General features: G+C 42.5%; 2 protein-coding genes across 2 annotated transcripts; one reads left to right on the top strand and one right to left on the bottom strand.

Annotated features, from left to right (window-relative positions):
- Positions 1-412: 412 nt before the first annotated feature.
- pcbd1 (pterin-4 alpha-carbinolamine dehydratase/dimerization cofactor of hepatocyte nuclear factor 1 alpha) lies at positions 413-2,687 on the top strand. The gene is made up of 4 exons (XM_070916194.1): positions 413-531; positions 1,343-1,474; positions 1,589-1,669; positions 2,374-2,687. The coding sequence occupies exons 1-4, from the start codon at positions 529-531 to the stop codon at positions 2,464-2,466; spliced, it is 309 nt and encodes a 102-aa protein (XP_070772295.1). The 5' UTR covers positions 413-528; the 3' UTR covers positions 2,467-2,687.
- A 226-nt stretch (positions 2,688-2,913) lies between these two features.
- sgpl1 (sphingosine-1-phosphate lyase 1) lies at positions 2,914-13,398 on the bottom strand. The gene is made up of 14 exons (XM_070915793.1): positions 13,304-13,398; positions 10,533-10,698; positions 9,849-9,916; positions 9,297-9,444; positions 9,108-9,187; positions 8,736-8,864; positions 8,549-8,637; positions 7,562-7,670; positions 7,373-7,471; positions 7,128-7,274; positions 6,578-6,816; positions 6,309-6,455; positions 6,091-6,211; positions 2,914-5,709 (listed from the first exon to the last, which is right to left on the bottom strand). Exons 1-14 carry the CDS (start codon positions 13,313-13,315, stop codon positions 5,566-5,568), a joined length of 1,698 nt encoding a protein of 565 aa, XP_070771894.1. The 5' UTR covers positions 13,316-13,398; the 3' UTR covers positions 2,914-5,565.
- Positions 13,399-14,998: the final 1,600 nt, after the last annotated feature.

The following is a 14,998-nucleotide window of genomic DNA, read 5'->3' as shown; positions in this document are numbered from 1 at the left end:
CAGTTCATTTCCCTGAGCGCTCGCTGTGACAGATGAGTTCACCGGGGCAATCTCACAGGAGCACCTCATTAACCTTTGACATGAACTCCAGTCCGCTTAAAATCTGCTGTCCTGTTGAACACAGACACTATTAACTGTGGGCTAATATTGCTAAGTTTAAGTTCATGTTTATGTTTCATGTTCATGCATATGCCCTATAAAATGAAATTATTAAAGAGTATCTTCATGATTTCACCACACTGCAAACACTGCTGTACTGGCCTTTGTGTTGAATCCTGCTACAAATAGGTGGCATCGCGCAACAGATGACAGTTTATGATTAAACCTGTGCTGACAGGTGGCCGAGTAACCTATCAGCAGGGAGGATTTCTGCTCAGGCGTCTGCATGGGCAGCTAAGCAGGACCCACGGCTCATGTGTCGGAAGGGATTCGTTCCAGTCGCTCTCACTGGCTGCCACAGCAGATTAGCCTCTGTGCAACAGGGAGCTGGAGCCGAACCTCCTCTGTGCATGAAAACACTCTGCAAACATGGTGAGTACACAACCTCTGTACAGTGTGTGTGTCCAGTGTCTGCCACACAGGGCTGCTTACCGCCTCACACACACACACACACACACCTGTTGCCATTTAGTCACTCTCATAGTCTAAAACTAGATGATGTTTTATTGCAGACCGACAAACACTCGTGTTCAGACAGATACATTCAATACAGTTTCATCTGTGGCTGTATGATTTAGCAGGGATAAGCACATTTTCCCTTGTGTGTGTGTGTGTGTGTGTGTCTTTGTGTGTGTGTTAAGCCACTGTGTGTGATGAATAGACAGGCTTTTTGTCTGTGTGCTGCCCGTTCGCTCCACTGATAGAGCAGATTAGAGTGTTGCTATGATACCTGTTGATGTCACTGCTCTGTCTCAGGCCGTGGTGTTACATCTGTTTGCTCTTTGGGTTTCGAAGCACGGCCACCCCTCTGGGGACAAAAAGCCTTCAAAAGTCCCCTCTCGATTGTGCAATAAAACTAGATATGGAATGTTGTGAAATGTTGACAGTGTCGTTCAGATCAGGGTCATGAAGGCTGAGCGAAACGAGCATTACTAACTTTAAATCCATGTGACCCTGCATCATGTGTCAAGATTAGGGACTGAGTGACCAAAAGGGAGACCCACCCCCTCCCACAACCACCACCACCACCACCACATACCTTTGAACCAGCTCATTTTTTTAAACCAGGAATGCAGCCTCTCATTGTTTCCAGATGGGATCGGATGCAACCAATCACAGTTTGCGTTTGTGAAGCTGCCCCTCTCAGATCTGCTGTTCTGTTGCCTCTGCTCTTTCCTAACAGGCCGGTAAAATTCAGAGTCTGTCCGAGGAGGAGAGGACCCACCTACTCCCCCTGCTACGCAACGCTCAGTGGGTGGAGGTTGTGGGACGGGACGCCATCTACAAAGAGTTTATCTTTAAAGACTTTAATCAGGTTCCTAATATATCATAGTTCATTGTACTTACCTCACAAAACCCACATAACTAACAACCACTGTACATTATGTGCATACATAATAGAATATGCTGGGGTTTTTTTTCCTTTCAGGCTTTTGGTTTCATGTCCAGAGTGGCTTTACAAGCAGAGAAGATGGACCATCACCCGGAGTGGTTCAATGTCTATAATAAGGTACAAAAGACTAATAATGACCCATGCAAAGGAGATTATAACCCTTAGGCTGGTTGGACTTGGTCCTTTCCTCGCTAAAGAAGAGGCCAATATTGTGACCATGTACTGGAGCTTCCAATTCATTAGTCTTTGAAATAATGTCATCTCCATTTATCTGCAAAATCACGAGGATAGACGCTCCCTTACTAAAGCACTGTTGGCTGATTCAGCACAACTTTCTGCTGTCACAAAACTAACAAGCTCACACAGGTGTACAGTGTTAAGCTAAGCTGCTATAATCTGTATTTTTTTTAACAAACAATGAACCAAATGACTACGTGAATTGTGAAATTCTACGCTGATAGTATGTCAGTGACGTGTTGTGATTTCACCGTTAACTTGCACCTGAATTGACATTTCAGCTGCTCACTGTGCTCACACACTTCAGCGACTTTCAGTGTTTACCTTTCAACTGTCATCTCTACTGGTTTAGTCACAAAAGCATCAAACACTTTGGCTGCTTTGGCTCCTTCCCCTCAGATGACACATCAACTGCTGTTATCACTTAAACTTCAGTTTGTTGCAGATGGAGGCAGGGATGGATATTTGACTCTGGCTTAGGCTAAAGCAAACACACTCAAATATACTTAAGGAAAGATTAGCCTGTTCTAGTGTATGAGTTTTCATGTCATACTCACAGTTTCCATATTCCTTTGTTCCCACAGGTCCAGATCACTCTCAGCACACACGACTGTGGGGGGCTGTCCCAGCGTGACATCACTTTGGCCACCTTCATTGACCAGGCATCCCTGATGTGAGCAACACACATCCGTCACTTCAACAGTGACGACTGTTCAAAGCTCTTATTCCACTGAGAAATCTCTGAGGATCTCTGCAAATCCAAAGAATATGAACCAGTTACTTTGTGTGTTGTGAATAACAGCTGTTAGACTGCAAAGGGTCCAATGTGTTTTTATAAATATGTTGTTGTTGTTGGTTTTGCACTTGATGAATAAATGCGATTATTAGCCAAAGGTAACTGGCAAAATCATGTTCACACTTTAAAGTCTTAAGAATTCAAGTCATTTCTCAGCAACCATTCCAGTTGTCATTACAGACAACATACACAATGGTTTCACAATGGTGTCTTTCTGCCACGAGTGTCTTGCATGCCAAATGTTTTCGTACATTACTGTTGGTAAATGTTATTTTCTGTCAAACTGCTGTTGCCGTGACTGAAAAATGACCACGAGAGGATCCTCTCATCAGACTGAATGCATTTTATTGAAAACACAACATTGTAGACCATCTGCTGTGGAGTAACCGTGTTAACTGCTCTGAGTGGGTTAACAGTGTTTGCTATGGATCATTTTCTAGGAGAAACCAGCAGGCACTTCCTAACTTAGAACAGACCTGCTAAATAAGGATGCACTCTGACATGAACAGAGATTTAACAACAATCTTTTAACCTTGTACATTCAGAAGCTCACATGATGACGGAGTGTACAGGGGTGGACAAAAGTCAATACCCCAATACAATATAACGCAATCCAGTACTCTAAAACACAAATTGTAAGGTGGTATTTGATTGCATTATATTCGAAGGTGTTTGTGTTACTTTGTCCACCCTGTGTACTTTTGAAAGACCAGTGGACCTTAATGATGTCGTCGTTATGAAGCCAATTCCCTAAGAAAATCTTCATTGTCATGAGTTCAAACCTCTGAAGGCACAGAGGTGAACGCTCATTATTGCTACATAATGTCACCAAACTGCAAAGCCAGGACACAATTTAGATTTTCTCTGCAGAACTTAAAAGAACCTGTTACAGTGTGTAGTCGCTTTGAGTTAAAGCTTGAAGAAGGAATTTGCATTAAAAGGTTTTATTCAAAAGGGATTTCTCGGCCATTCAATCATCACAATTTTTGCGGATATTTCTCCAAAGCAAACAGGATGAGTTATTGGCGGAAGTCTTTTTGTTTTTTTGCACGGGCATGGGTTTCCACACCCTGTCACTGGGCGCACAGTCTATAAGGATGGATGGATGGATGGATGGACACATGATGGTATGAGCTTCAATCGTTAGTTGGGGGGTTGCGTCCTGTCTGTCTTTTAACCAGGCACTGACTAAAAGATGGAAAAATCCCCGCACATGTAAGAACCTAAATACATTCACGTCTAACCTCTTTAAAACTGCTCAGTATGTAAAACAATACACCCAGTGGTCACATAAATGGTTAAATTACACTAACACGGCTGATATGCGGTCACTCAAAACTATGCTTCTAATGTCTTATCTCTTAAACATCACTAGTAGAGCATTCCCCCTCGATTCACTTCATAAAAGGAAAAGTTAGATATTGCACAAACATGGAAATAATTTCATGGAAATACACAATTTCAACAAGCAATATTAGGAAAGCACATGAAAGAAAAGAGAACAACACAAGGTCCTTTTGGTATTACTGTGTGCATTGTTAAGTTGTCAACCTGTTAGTAAATGTGTACATATCCTGCTGAATGGATATTTACCCACATTTATCCACATTCAGACAGAGCCGAGTGGGTTTCTCCCAAAATATAATATCAAATCTGTCTGCCGATCAAAAACCTCCATCACAGTGGATCTGTTTCCTTTCAGTATCAGTATGTCTAAGAACACTTTGTTACAGTTTGTCAAATGCCCTAACATTATGAAGTATATGTTAGAAATGGAAAAATAAACAGTTGCCCTGTTAGAATGTGTTTCAATGGATGAATTAATGTAGTATAAACTGAGGTAGATTGAATTAGGAGACTAATTATTAAAACAAAGTGGTAGACAGGACACTCTATCCAGACTATAGAGGAAATATTATAATATACAGTAGCCCAGGGTTGGAAACAGCCTTCAGTCCAGTCTGTTAAAAGATGTTACATTTCATTGCCTTTCTTTACTGTGTGAATGCCAAAATCAGTATATAATTACCAAAGTGGCGGATAAGTGTTGGATTCCACTAGCCGCTTTTAAAATGTTCCTGCCCTGGTTACGACTTCTCCCTAATTTAAATTTAAAGACAATTTTATTGAACATTATTGACATTAAAATCTCCCACTATCCAAATATCATTCTCCCTATGTCTACAAATCAAACCATGAATGCAGACTTACAAACAAAATGAATTTCATCATATGAAGTGCGAACAAACAGGGACGTGCGTGTTCATGCTTACAGACAAAACTTCTACTGTAACGTCAGAATTGTAGTTTCAAGTGGTTTACAGATTAACCTGATATGTTCTTGTCAGGGCATTGCAGTGCTTTCACATAAAAAAAATGCTGTTGCAACTATTACATGATAATGACAACATGCACCTTCGACAGGCCCCCAGCGTGCAGAGCCAAGTCTGGAGCAGTACATCAGGTTTCATGCTAGAGGGCAGCACAGCGCTTCTAACAAGCTTTCAGTGGTGTGTGTGTTTTTAGCCGAGTCATCACAGATAGTGAAGCAGTGATGGCAGCAAGCTGAAATGTTCCGGCATTAAAAAAAAAAAAAAAAAAGGTTTTGCTATGCAATCAGTGTAGATTACGAAAGACATTTTCATTCAACAAAAGCTACAATTGAAATGAACTTTTAAAACAAGTAAAATAAGACAAACTTCCACTACATTAACGATCAAATCAAATGAAAAGACTAAAACTTGTTTGGAACCAGTCATTTCTTCTGTGCGCCACTTGGACACAGTGTTACAAGCGATTTCCTTCTGGGCTGATTAACATGACGATGGCTTGTGCTTCAAAAGATCTTTGCAGGTGGTTTCCGTACGGTGTAGGTATGCAAGATAAGGCAACCGTTGAGCGTTTAACTGAGAGCTCTGGGAGGAGGCGAGCGCGTTTCCCTGCGTGCGGTGGCGTCGGGCCAGGAGAGCCCAGTCCCGCTTCAGTGGGCTTTGCCGTTGCCGTTCATGTGGCTGGTGCTCGACTTGGGCACCTCAGTGCTGTAGAGACAGTCCAGGAAACCACGGGAGATCTCTGTCACCATGGATCTGTCTGGGATAGACTGGGCCATGCCGTAGATCGCTCCCTGAAACAGCAGGAGGACACGAGGGAGTTCACAAGCGCCCCGGTGATAAAAGAAATACATACACTGTTCTGAGAACTGGGTCATTTAGATAAACAACACATCTTATGATATCACACTTAAACAATGTTGTTTTTAAAGTGTGGAAATTTCTGTACTAATAAAGTAACAGCACTTTTTCTGTTGAAACAGAACTTCAAAAGCTGACTTGTTTAGTGCTGCCGTGCCATGTTTATCCATGTTGTTTGGGAAGATGAAACTCACTCAACATGAAATGAAATGTACACATACCCGCTCTTACAGAAAATGTACCAATTAAACATTATACTGTATATTCAGTGTAGGACAGCGATGTGAACTAGTGTGTAAGCAGAGCGAGCTCACCATTCCTGTGGTTTTCTCTTTGGGGTTCTTCATGATGATGGCAACCTGCTCTTTGACATCACGGATGAACTGATCAGCGACGCCCGGCTGTGTGTGCAGAACTGTGCAACAAATGTGGATGCTGTGAAAGAGAAGATCATACACTTGTTACACTCTAGACTATTTATCATAATAGTACATTCTTTCTGTCTTTCTTTGTTTTGTTTTTTTATATGTACCTGGATGGGTACTGCAGTGTGTTCAGATTCCAGCCCTTTGACGTCAGTGCATTAGACAGACGGAATATATCAAAAACATCTGAGCCTATTGCCACCACTGACACCTCTGGATCCCCAAACACAAACACACCATTCAACTTGCTGATTCTGTCAATAAAAAAACACAAACAACAAAATGATTAAAAAGGTGATAAGATAAATTATGTCAAAGTTCAGGAGCTCTAGAGTTGTTTTTAACACTTCGCTGTTGATAAATGTGAGCGTCTTACTCCGTTTTGATTTTGCGTGCTGTGCTGATGATCTTCTTGGTGGCATCTACGTATCCACTCTCTCCCATGTGCATCATGGTCGCCCAGCAGGCGGCGATGATTCCTCCAGGCCTGGAGCCTGCAACAGAGGGCGAGGCGTAGATCCCCCCCTGCCAGTCTGGAGCTACGAAGTACTGGTAGTGACGGTACTTTTTATCACTGTAGAGGATCACTGAGGAACCTTTGGGGGCGTAACCGTACTGGAGAGGAATGTAGTAACACAAGCACACACACACACACACACACACAGACACAGACACACACACAATCCAGTTTTAGAATACTATAAAACATATGGCCTGGAGCCAGTTACGATAAGGCATTGGTCTTTAAATTCCATGACTATCGCATTACACATAATACAATGTCTATTTCCAGGATTTGTTGTTAGATATTGTAACTTTTTTTTTTTTTAAAGCTTGTGTATTAGTTGTTTTAGAATAAAACCAGAAAAAAGTAAGTAGGCTTACAAGAAGAACTGATTTGATGGGAATGAACAACCACTCCTTACCTTGTGGGTGTCTGCAGAGATGCTGGTAACACCTTTTAACCTGAAGTCAAATGGGGCGAGTTGGTAACCAGCCTTGGCCATGAAGACAATGAGAAAACCTCCCAGACAGGCATCCACATGCAGCGGGAGGTTGTAGCGTTCAGCCAGCTGGAACACACCAACACACACAGGGAAAGTGTCAGAGGTTCGACTTCCCCGTTTTCATCTCAGAACCTTTCTAGTGGAAAAAAATTTTCACTTCTGACCTTGGCTACTTCCTCAACAGGATCCATGATCCCATGAGGAAACTGAGGAGCCGAGCACACAAGCATGGCGGTGTTTTTGCTGATGGCTCTCTTCATAGCCTTGAGAGAGAAGAAACAATATGGGGAGAACTAATGTCTAAGAACAGCAAGTCAATTAGCACATACCGTCTGTGCGTACTGTACTCTCACCTTCACGTCTACTTTCATAGTTTTCTTGTCAAGGGGAATGTGAACAAGCTTCATCCCAAAGTAATGTGCTGCTTTGTCAAAGGCTGCGTGGACGCTCACAGGCGCAAGGCTGCACAAAGTAGAAAAACACAAAAATAATGTTAGAACTTCACAGTTGAGAACAAGCCTTAAAGTGGTCTCGTGTCTTGTATTCAAATTCAAATGTGTTGGCATGACCATAATTACAGGGCTGTTACATCATGTTATTCAGGGATGACAAGTACATGTTGTATAAGTTTAATAATTCAGAATGTAAGAAGAAAAAAAAAAGGCAAAACAAAGTAAAGAAAATGTGCCTTTTTTCCATCTTAAAATTAGACACTTTTATTTTGGTGTTAAAACTGGAGGAAGTTGGCAAAATGAATGTAACATCATGACAAATCCATGTGATTCATGAAGTTTGTCTTCTGGGTAACTCCACCAATTTAAACCTCGTCATGGAAACTTGCAGAAATCTTCATTATAGCCAAAAAAATGTGCAACATTAAAAGAGAAATCAGACGACTCCGTACCAGTTGGAATGTGGATTGCAGAAATCAATAATTCTATACCACTACAGAAAATGACATAGTATAACCTTTTAAATACTAAATATAATAAATAAAACCTTTTATTGATTACATGAAAGACACTCCTCTGAACCTGGGTGTGTAAATGTATTTCTATCATGTAATTATGTTTTATCATGCTACGACATAAAAAGTCAAAACTGCCCAGGAATGGTCCCTGTTGTACTATTATTGTTATTTGAATGTTTATTTCAATCTGTAATCTATTAAATTAGTGTATTTATTTGTTGTTGTAAATGTCGTAAAAGAAAAATGAAAAGTATTTTTAAAAACTGAAGGAAGTTGAAGCAAACTGGCACAAGACCTGAAGAAGACAAAAGGATTTATAACAAGAAAACTGACATAACTCATCAACCGTATCTAATAAAGCTCCTCTTACATTTCAGGGTACTTGACTCCACGTTCATACGCCATGTCTCTGTATGCCTTGCAGGCCATCAGTATGCTCTCTGTTCCCCCTGAAGTGACCTGGACAAAAAGGCAAAAAGAGTTGTTTAAATCAAATCAATCCGTGCTTTGGATCCTCAGCTCATACAATGTGTGAGCATATGTTTCTGATAACTCACTGTGCCACAGGAGTTCGGTCCGCCGTGGAAAAGTGTGCAAGCCATTCTTACAACCTCAGCCTCCATCTTTCTTACGCCAGGGAAGATGTCTGGGTGAAGTGGGTTGCTCCATGCAAAATCCCCATATACCTGCAGTGGGAACAAAAGCAGACAAGAGGGACAGTTCAAATATTTACTGTGAGCTATGAACAGACACACAAACCAGGGTGGCAGTAGGAACGAACGGGAGTTCATTGTCAAAAAATACAAAAAAAGAAACAAAAAAGAACTCAGCCCTGCTTATTGTAGCTAACACTGAAATGTATCCATGTTCAACCATGACTGCTCGTGCTTGGAACGGCAAAGGCCAGAGATGTACACGAAGACGCATACCTTCACCAGGAGATTGGTCAGCGATTCATCACCCCAGTACACTGCACCCGAAACACATCCTTTCTCCCACTGCACCTCATCTGCAACGACACACCGTCTCTTCAGAAATCACTGGTTTTCTTATCAGTAAGTTACTCCTCAGGAAGTCCGATAGTGAAGCATGAAGTTCAGGAATGAATGATGACTTACTCAGAGTCTCGTACTCTTGGATCTTGTCCAGCACTTGGCTCTGAGAGAGGCCTTTAGAGGGCAGCTGTTTAGTGTAGCTCATCCCCTCCTTCAGAGTACACAGACTGGCAGACATGTCATCCAGAGCCTTGTTGAGCTGGCTCTGAATCTGTCACAAAGAGAGGACAACGTTACTTTAAGGACATCAAGTGTCTCTGGATGCAGTAAAAAAAAAAAAAAAAAAAAAAAACATGTAAAGCATGACATTCCCTAAAATGAGTGAAGGTGAAGTAACTGCGTTTCAGACTGAACGTGATGTCCACTGTGTCAACACTTCATGTACATTTCTGATAAAGCCTGAAAGTAAGCTCTCCGTGGGTGACATAATGACCAGAAGTAACCGAGTGTTATCTCCAGGGCATGATGTTAAGTGTGGCAAAGGTCTGACCCCCCTCCTTCTCCCTCCCCTGCACGCTGTACTGTCATCCAAGAGTGACTCATAAGAGCCTCAGACGACAGAGTCAGTGCACATCTGCTGGGAAAAGAAGGAACAGATTCACCACTGATACTTACTGCCATGCCAACAAAGGGGATTTTTCTGATGAGTCGAAAGCACTGCTTCTTGATTCGGGATGGGAGACCTATTAGCCAAAAAGACAAGGCAGCAGCTGTGGTGAAAGGCTGGCACACGATCAACCGCAAACATTAAGCAGCTGACTATGACCTATAATCACACGTCAAGACAAGACAAGACGTGGCCTATGAAAAGTGGAGCCACATTCACAAAGCATTTCACTCTGACCCTGAAAGTCTTGAAGACATGCAGCTAGTTTCCTTCGAGACTTCACTCTTTAAGAGCAGAAGGAAGGCGTGTGGAGCTGACCTGATTCATCGATAGCAGATCTAGAAAATCTTGTTGATCGAAGGTATCTCTCAGTTAAACATGCTGGAGAAACAGGTACTGCACTAGGAGATACTAACTGCAGAGTGCCAGGGAAACCTTCTCATCAGAAAGTTATTCACGTAACTGCTCTGACCATGCAGGAGATTAGCAAAACCTGATGTTAACAGTTCAGAGACTCATAAACTCACTGGCTACTAAACTGGCCAAAAAGGAGCATTGACTCAAAACCCTTTGTGAACACAACTTCTACAGTTTTAGGAGATTAAAATGTGAGCTCATTTCATGTGTTTCCAGTCCTGATTTAGTCCCCAGCAGGCCTCCTTTGTAACCATGAGTCACGTGTGAAAGATTACTTTCTTGCTGGAAGAGGAATCCTTTGATCCAGACCGCTCCGAGCGTGGTGATGACTGTCGCTCCAATGATCTGCCACGGCTCCAGGTCGGCGCAGTGCAAGTTGACCTGCCGCCGGCCCTCCTCCAGGTACAGCAGGACCATCTCCTTATACACCTCCAAGGCACTCTGGACACGGACACACATACACGCGTCACAATATGTTATGGTTTACTTTGAATGAGCCGCCACGACGGAGTTTCGGGGTGGAAGACAGCAGAGAAATTCTCACAACAGCTCACTTTTAAGTCACTCTCTAACTAGTTACTTTTAAAAAGGCAAGTAACTCGTTTTTCAAAGAAACGTTCCCAAGCGCAAGAACACACTTTCACAACATGTTGAAGTTAAAGATGTCCACAACCATTAGTAATCATAATTCAGTAACACAGCTCTCCCATATGAAGGAACGTGCAAAATGTTGTAAACATGTATATTAATGCCAGTTAGTAGTCAGTTTTATTTATACATAGCCCAATATCACAAGTCACAAGTTGAAGTACTTACATCAGCAGACATTGTCACACCTGCAGAGTTCAATTACCTCCCCACACACTAATACTGTCAGCAGTTTCTCAGACTGTCGTCTCTTCCTTCTCCAGGTGAGAGTGAGAGAACGCTCTGAGCTAACTGGACGACTCTCGCCAGACTCCTCCCAAACTGGCAACAATGCATCCAGCCAGTGGAGGGGCTCAATCATGATCAGACAAGACAGGAAGTTCCACTTAAAATAGACAGAACCACAAGCGATATTGTACATTTAGTTCTAAGCCTGATCACCAACAAAAGCTGAGATGTTTGTTCAGAATCTGAATTTGAATGCAGTGATTTTCACAGCCTGAGAGGATCTCACTGAGCCCAAATCACAGTAATATCACAGTAAATGACTCACTGACTATTTCACAAGTGCAGCAAAATTATCTTCCTATTATCTCTCCCCAGTTGTGTTTTTACGACACAACAGTCTGATAGCAAGGACGCTTGTTTCTCCTTCTCCACAATCAGATGGAGAAAAGCTTACGGTTCAAAAGACAGTATCTTGAGTAATCCCTAGTCTGCCTGATATAAACATCCCATAGTTGTATAATGAGGCAAGTTCCCTCAGAGCGTTTCTCAATCGTTATCTCAACCTGAGAGGATGTGAGGTATTACTGCAGCCAGATCATTCGAAGCATCTTTCGCTCACGGTGGAAAATTCATACATACAAGAGTTAAAGAATATCCAGTTGTTTTCAGTGAATGAAGCTTCAGTGGAGGGCTGTCAGGGAGCCACGGGAGTCCGCCCCCCTGCCCAGACTGCAGCTGTCATACCTGCCTGTCTGGATAACACGTTCTCATACAGGTTTGGCAAGATGAGCTGCATAGAGCCGAGTGGGAAGCAACGGAAAATAAGCCATGAACATGTGTTGACTGATGGGCTTGAGTTTTCATGACAGGAATAATGTTTGTCGGTAAAGGCAGAGTGTAGGTGCAAAGCCCATCAGTGATCGCTGCCACGCATCGGTCGTAAAGAAAAGATTAAACGGTGTTATCTAACAGGCATGTCTGCCCCTTCAGATACAGGCCTCTGTTATCCAACACATTTTCTGTCTATACTTCAGCCTTCAGGTCCACCCACACTCCTCCAGACCATTCAAAGCTATCTTTGCCACAGGAAAACTTATACAGAGTCCACACAAAGACTCTTGTACCACGATTGTCCCACTCATTGTTGAGCAGTGGACGCCCATTCCTTTGCTCCCCCTCATACAACATTTGACTATTCTGTAAGGGGAGCTTTTGTTGTCTCAGAGGGGAGGTCATGTTCTCATGGAAATGTACTGAGTGTGAGGTGGCTGCTCCTGGATACATCAAGGGGAAACAGACTGCGAGCGCAACATCACCATGGCGTTCAGTCGAAAAGAGAGATCCAGAAATCATTCAGGGGAGGGGGGCGGGGGGTGGTAATTACAGCTGTGGTATCTGAAAGGTTTTTTTAATGGTCTACAAAGCCTCAGGGCTACCATGACATGAACTGGCATTTAGGCCAAAATCGAAATGAAGCTTTTAGAGTTACTTCTTCTTTCTACTTCTTGAGTTGACCTGGAGGGGGTTCATTTTGCAGTGACAGCAGATATGTGTCAGACGAGTCCTCTGTCGAATGTCTACTATCCACAAAACTTGATTCTGCTCCTTTAAGAAAAACCCCTCAACAGCTCTCTGGTGGCTGTAACTATTAAGAGTAATGCTTTGTCTGAACTTCCTGCAGGTTTAAGTTGAACAGGATCTCTAATTTTAAACAGTGAGGTCTACAATAAACAATAGGAAGGACCTTTAATCCTTAGCACCAGGCACCTCACCAAAAAACAAATCAGATTTTGCCTTAATTGAAGTAATACTGTGAAGCCAGCACCGTTGTCTATTTGTCTTCTTATCAGTGTCTGAAAACATACTGTGGCTCATCTCATGTAAAGTGTCCCATTTCAGGGGCCAAAGTATCAATGTAGGTTGTGTGTGTCTACAAAAACTGCCATAAATCTGTAACGTAAGGCCTTGATAACAAGGGTCACTGTCTAACGCACTGTTCGTGGACTTGGAGCATCCCTGAGAGCAAAACAAGTCGGGTCATCAGCTCACCTCACTATTGATAAACAAGTCTTCGCCTCCTCAAGCGTCTTGTAGCAGCACCGCCACCGTCCTGTGTAACACACTGTACGTTATGTGGAAAAAAGACGGACTAAAGTGAAGCGACACCTACCCAGTAATCCATGTTGTCGAGGCAAACTCGCCGAAAGTCCTCTTTTTTTGTCTGCTACTCAGGGAAGTCACCTCCAGCAGCCTGCTTTGAGTCTTCGGCTCTCATCTACATGCTACTATCAAACCCAGCAGCAAGCTAACCCCTGATTCAGGAAGTGACCAACAGTCTGATGTAGCTGCGCGCGCTCTACGCATGCGTGGATCTGACAATGCTGGCTCTGTGTTTGATTACGCCAAAGCCTGTTGTCCGTGTTGCGCCGCATGCTTTGTAGATCTGCTCTTCAAGGAACCAGCGAGTCGCACGTTTTGACACCCACAACTGGATGAGTTAGAAAAGAGCTGATGCTGCGTTCTAATGCTCTTCGTAAACTCCAAGACCCAGTCATGTCAATGAAGTCAATATAAAAATAACAACAATTACAACATAACCAGAGCCAGGATTTTAGAAATACTGAGGTCATGAGCCCAAGTTCCCCCTGCCCATGAATGTTGTTATGTTATGTTGTCTATAGCCTACATTTTATTTCTCAACATGAAGTCTCTGTCATGAGAAAAACATACATACAGTATTTCCATCCTCATCACCATGCTTTCTACACTTAATCCAACGGTTTTAAAATGATTAGTTTTACCCAGGAAGTAGAACAACGTTCTCAACCCATAAAGTAACTAATTCTTAAGTTTACCTGAAAAATTCAAACTTCACAAGTTTGGATATTCATTGTTTTTTACTGTCCGACGCCGCCACAAATTAAATTCTGGTGGGGAGATAATAAATCATTTAATTACTTGGTTATTTATCAGCCACACCAGATATGAAATAGGATCAAGCAGGTTGCTGCATTCTCAGAATAAAATACAGATGACGGTGACCTTAAAAGTGGCTACAACTATGAGTACAACAATTAATATGATGGTGGAACTGTTATTTTGATGAATCACGGGGTGGTGAGCTACTCTGTCTGAGCTACTCTTTTGTGACAAGAAAATGTTTATTTATAAACCAAGTGCTGTTGCGTAAAAAAGGCGAGAGCTCAACTGACAGCCATGCATCTGTGAAGTTCTGCATTTTGAAAATGGTGATAACTCTGTGTCACACTCGTATTTACTGCTGTGTTGGGCTGTTAACCTTTATTCTACTTACAGTTTCCATATTTCCGATATTACATGAAGGCATTACTTGTTGTTGCTTTTGTCATGACGTGAACTGTTGTTTTCTTTTTAGGAGTGAAAACAGCGCCTCAGAGCAGCAGAGCACTGGCACTGCAATTATACAACATGATGGAGACACAAGCTGCAGATACAAAGCTCGTTGCTACTTCTGCTCTTTTGAAGGGGGGGGGGGGGGTGTTTCTTTGACCTTAATATTAATGCTGCAGCTGGACTGGTAAAGTGAAAATGATGCTATAAAAATAACAACAAAGGAACTATTGTACTCCTCAAATAATCATTTCCGGTGCCATATGGATGGACCAACACATCTGAAAAGGTACCTGAGTCAGTGAGCTCAGCCTGCGGTGCACAGGGTGGCTGTATGTAAATGGACTTCACTTATATCTCGCTTTTTCGACCTTAACGGTCCCCAAAGCGCTTTATAGATCAGGTCTCATTCACACACACATTCACACTTGGCGACCGAGCTGCCATGCAAGGTGCTGGCCTCCATCGGGGGCAACTTAGGGTTCAGTGTCTTGCT

This window comes from Enoplosus armatus, chromosome 12, assembly GCF_043641665.1.
Source record: "Enoplosus armatus isolate fEnoArm2 chromosome 12, fEnoArm2.hap1, whole genome shotgun sequence".
In the NCBI taxonomy this organism is placed as follows: domain Eukaryota; kingdom Metazoa; phylum Chordata; class Actinopteri; order Centrarchiformes; family Enoplosidae; genus Enoplosus; species Enoplosus armatus.
This window is presented reverse-complemented; position numbering and strand designations above follow the sequence as displayed.